This window comes from Mixophyes fleayi, chromosome 12, assembly GCF_038048845.1.
Source record: "Mixophyes fleayi isolate aMixFle1 chromosome 12, aMixFle1.hap1, whole genome shotgun sequence".
Classification (NCBI taxonomy): domain Eukaryota; kingdom Metazoa; phylum Chordata; class Amphibia; order Anura; family Limnodynastidae; genus Mixophyes; species Mixophyes fleayi.
In genome coordinates, this window is record NC_134413.1 from 61,309,235 (window position 1) to 61,312,704 (window position 3,470).

The 3,470-nt window shown below is 35.5% G+C and overlaps 1 protein-coding gene across 1 annotated transcript; it reads right to left on the reverse strand.

Moving 5' to 3' along the window:
* On the reverse strand, positions 1–927 carry LOC142108287 (olfactory receptor 5AR1-like). Its single transcript, XM_075191927.1, has one exon. It carries the CDS (start codon positions 925–927, stop codon positions 1–3), a length of 927 nt encoding a protein of 308 aa, XP_075048028.1.
* Positions 928–3,470: the final 2,543 nt, after the last annotated feature.

Here is a 3,470-nt window from a genome sequence, read left to right on the forward strand (position 1 = left end):
TTATATAATTTTTTTCTTTCCTGTGATCTTCCTCAATGCTTTCTTTACATCTTTATTCCTTAAGCTATATATGAGAGGGTTTAACATTGGAATGATGGCAGTGTATAACACAGACAGTGGTTTGTCCTGAGTAAGGAAATACTGGGATGAAGGTCTCATGTGCATTATTAGAACAGTTCCATAGAACAGAGTGACCACAGTTAGGTGTGAGGCACAGGTGGAGAATGCCTTTTGCCTGCCAGTGGTTGAACTAATTTTAAGAATGTTGGATATGATGAAAACATATGAGATTAGAGTAAGCATAAAGGCTGGAAGAGCTACCACAGAGCCAACCACATAAGTCATGATTTCAATGAACAACTTATCCACACAAGTTAGGTTTAGTAACACTGACAAATCACAGTAGAAGTGATTAAGGATACGGGGTCTGCAAAAAGGTAGTTGTGATATGACCACAGTATGTGCTAATGGGTCCAAGAATCCTACTATCCAGCATGTGGTAGCCATCAGTAAACAGACTTTTTTGTTCATTAAAATGGAATAATGTAATGGCTTGCAAATTGCCACATAGCGGTCATAAGACATAGCTGTTAGAGAAACAAATTCTGTACAGGCCAATGACATGAAAATATAGAGCTGTGTAATACAAGCCGCAAAAGAGATCACACTTGGCCCTCGCAAGAGTATAGCGAAAAGCTGGGGTTGGGTCACAGAAGAATAAGATATGTCAAGAAAGGACAGGTTACAGAGAAAGAAGTACATGGGATTGTGCAGTTCAGGACTCAGACAAATAACTAGTATGATAGTGAGGTTTCCCAAAATAGTGAGAAGATATGTAAGGATGAACACAAAAAATAGTGGTGCCTGCAGTTCTGGAACATCTGAGATTCCAAGAATGATAATATCAGTGTCATTGTGAGAGACCATCTTCACAGTTAATTTGCTTCAAATTGCTGTAAAAAAAATGAAAACATGTTGAATGAAAATGATGGTTAAATAAAAACCCCAAACCTTAAATAAAATGGAATATTTTTTAACATTGTTCATGATAAGTTTGCCACAGAGAGCAATTTTCAACAGAATTGTGTGGAAATTATGGCCCTGACTTTAAGATAAGAGCATAGCAAATAAAAGGAGCAAATTTGCACCTTGTTACAATGCAAGGGGTACAAGTTGACTTATTTTTTTTGCACGTTATTAAAATACTGGGTGTTTTTTCATGTAGCACACAAATACATGATAGATTTATTTTTACACTGAAATTGTAAAGTTGAACTATGACATGCCGTACCCAACTATAAATCTGTCCCCACATTTTAAATTTACCTCCCCCTCTAATGCAACATGGTTTTTGCCAAGGTGCAAATTTGCTCCTTTTCTTTGCTTTACTCCAAACTCAAAACCAGACCCTATGTCATTATACTCTGTGGTACAATTAAAATTGCTAAACCTACTGTATAGTTTAACTGAAAATGATTAATAGCTTAACTGAATAAGGTTCTAGCTATAAATCTTACACATCGGTTATAAAGTGCAATATGTGTGAAGAACTAAAATCCCAAGGGGCCGATCCAATTCGGCCGTTATAATGGTAACAGTGCGCAGTAACATAGCCAAATTGAATCTGCCACAATTCTACAGCATGTAAAGGTAGCAATGTTGCAATACATTGGATAAATAATGTTTTCTTTTACCCAGTGAAGGATTGGGGTAGAAAAGACCAATCATAAACGTACCTGTCTGTATGTATGTATATATATCTACATATATTAAAAACATGGTTTTTAACCATTTCCCTGCTATTGATGTACATTTTGCATTCAGCCTTTCCCTCACATAGGAGGCCATTAACTTGAATCCTGGACACCCTTGACTATTTAGGCATATTGTGAAAGTGATCTCATAGACATTGGTTCACCCATGTCCAAGATAAAAGATACGAAATTCCAGTGTTTCCAAGACTGTTCACATGACCCATTAAATCTTATAGGTCTCAGAATATAATAAGGGACATACTTCATAGGTACAATTAATTTTGTCAAAGTAGCTAAAGGGAGAATCACAAAAACAGTAAACATTTTTATACACACACACACACACACACATACGTACACACACACACACACACACACACACACACACACATATAATTCAGTTTTCCCCATATAATGCCCAAAATGATTCAGTTTTCCCCATATAATGCCCAAACTGGAAATTATATTCACTTGACCATGCTAACAAAAGTCCTTTATGTTCTAGACCAATATACAATTTACATGAGTACAGTAATATATAAAACGTTATTCCTGTTTTGACACGGGCAAAAGGGTTAAAGCCAAAAAAATAAATAATAAAGCTTTGGAGATTATTGGCTAAAATGCAACTATTTGTTATTTTTTAACCACATCTACCATGTATATACACAATACACAAAAGTCATATACCTTCAGATCCTGTATAAGTGACCACAACTATATTAGTACGCAGATATTTCTTAAAAATCGAACAGACTTGTGCTCGTGTGAAAAGTCTTATTAAACTTATGGTCCCAGTACACCAAATGCATGATTTAACTTTACAGCATTGCAGTTTCTTCTAAAATCCTCAATAAAGTTGTCATGCAGGTAGGTACAAAGAGTAAAATGTCTAATTTAAAAAAATATGACATTTGTTAAGAAAAAATCTAAAAAAAATGGGGACTGAAAAAAGCACAACTTTAGAAATATATCAGCTGATCACTATATTCCAACGCATGGTAGGAAGTTCAGAAACATAATGTACAAGTCACATTAACATCATCATCTATTTATATATTTCGCCACTAATTCCATAGCGCTGTACAGAGAACTCACTCACGTCAGCCCCTGCCCCATTGGAGCCTACAGTCTAAATTCTACAGGACAGTTCTTTGCATGGTGAAATGGTCATTGCAATATGTGTTGTTATCGTATGTGTAAGAACTCACTTCTCAGAGATTCTCTGCAGTTTATGGGTGTTTGATCAGTTAGTTCCCATAGACGCAAAGAAGAGTTGACTCCTATGAGGAATCATATAGAGTTTGAGTTTGAAAATGCAGTGTCCTTTAGGTTTTAATAATTGAACAAATGTAAATGTGTTTTTGTAAATTCTGATCATGAAGTGTTTTCATTTTCTAGAATGTACTAGATAAATAAGATCTAGTATCTGATAGGTGCTATGGCCAATCTCCACTTTTCCTTTTTAAAGCTTTAGTAAATATACCTCTTATTATCATTCTCATCATCATCATTTATTCAATAGCGCTTTACAATTGGGAACAAACAGTAATAAAACACTACAGGGTAATACATACAGACAGGCAGCCTGAGTCATTAAGGAGAGCAAAGCATAAAAAAGGAGTAACTTTGCACCTGGGCAAAACCATGTTGCAATGGAGGGGGAGGTACATTTAAAATGTGTGGACAGATTTAAAGTTGGGATAGGGCATGTCC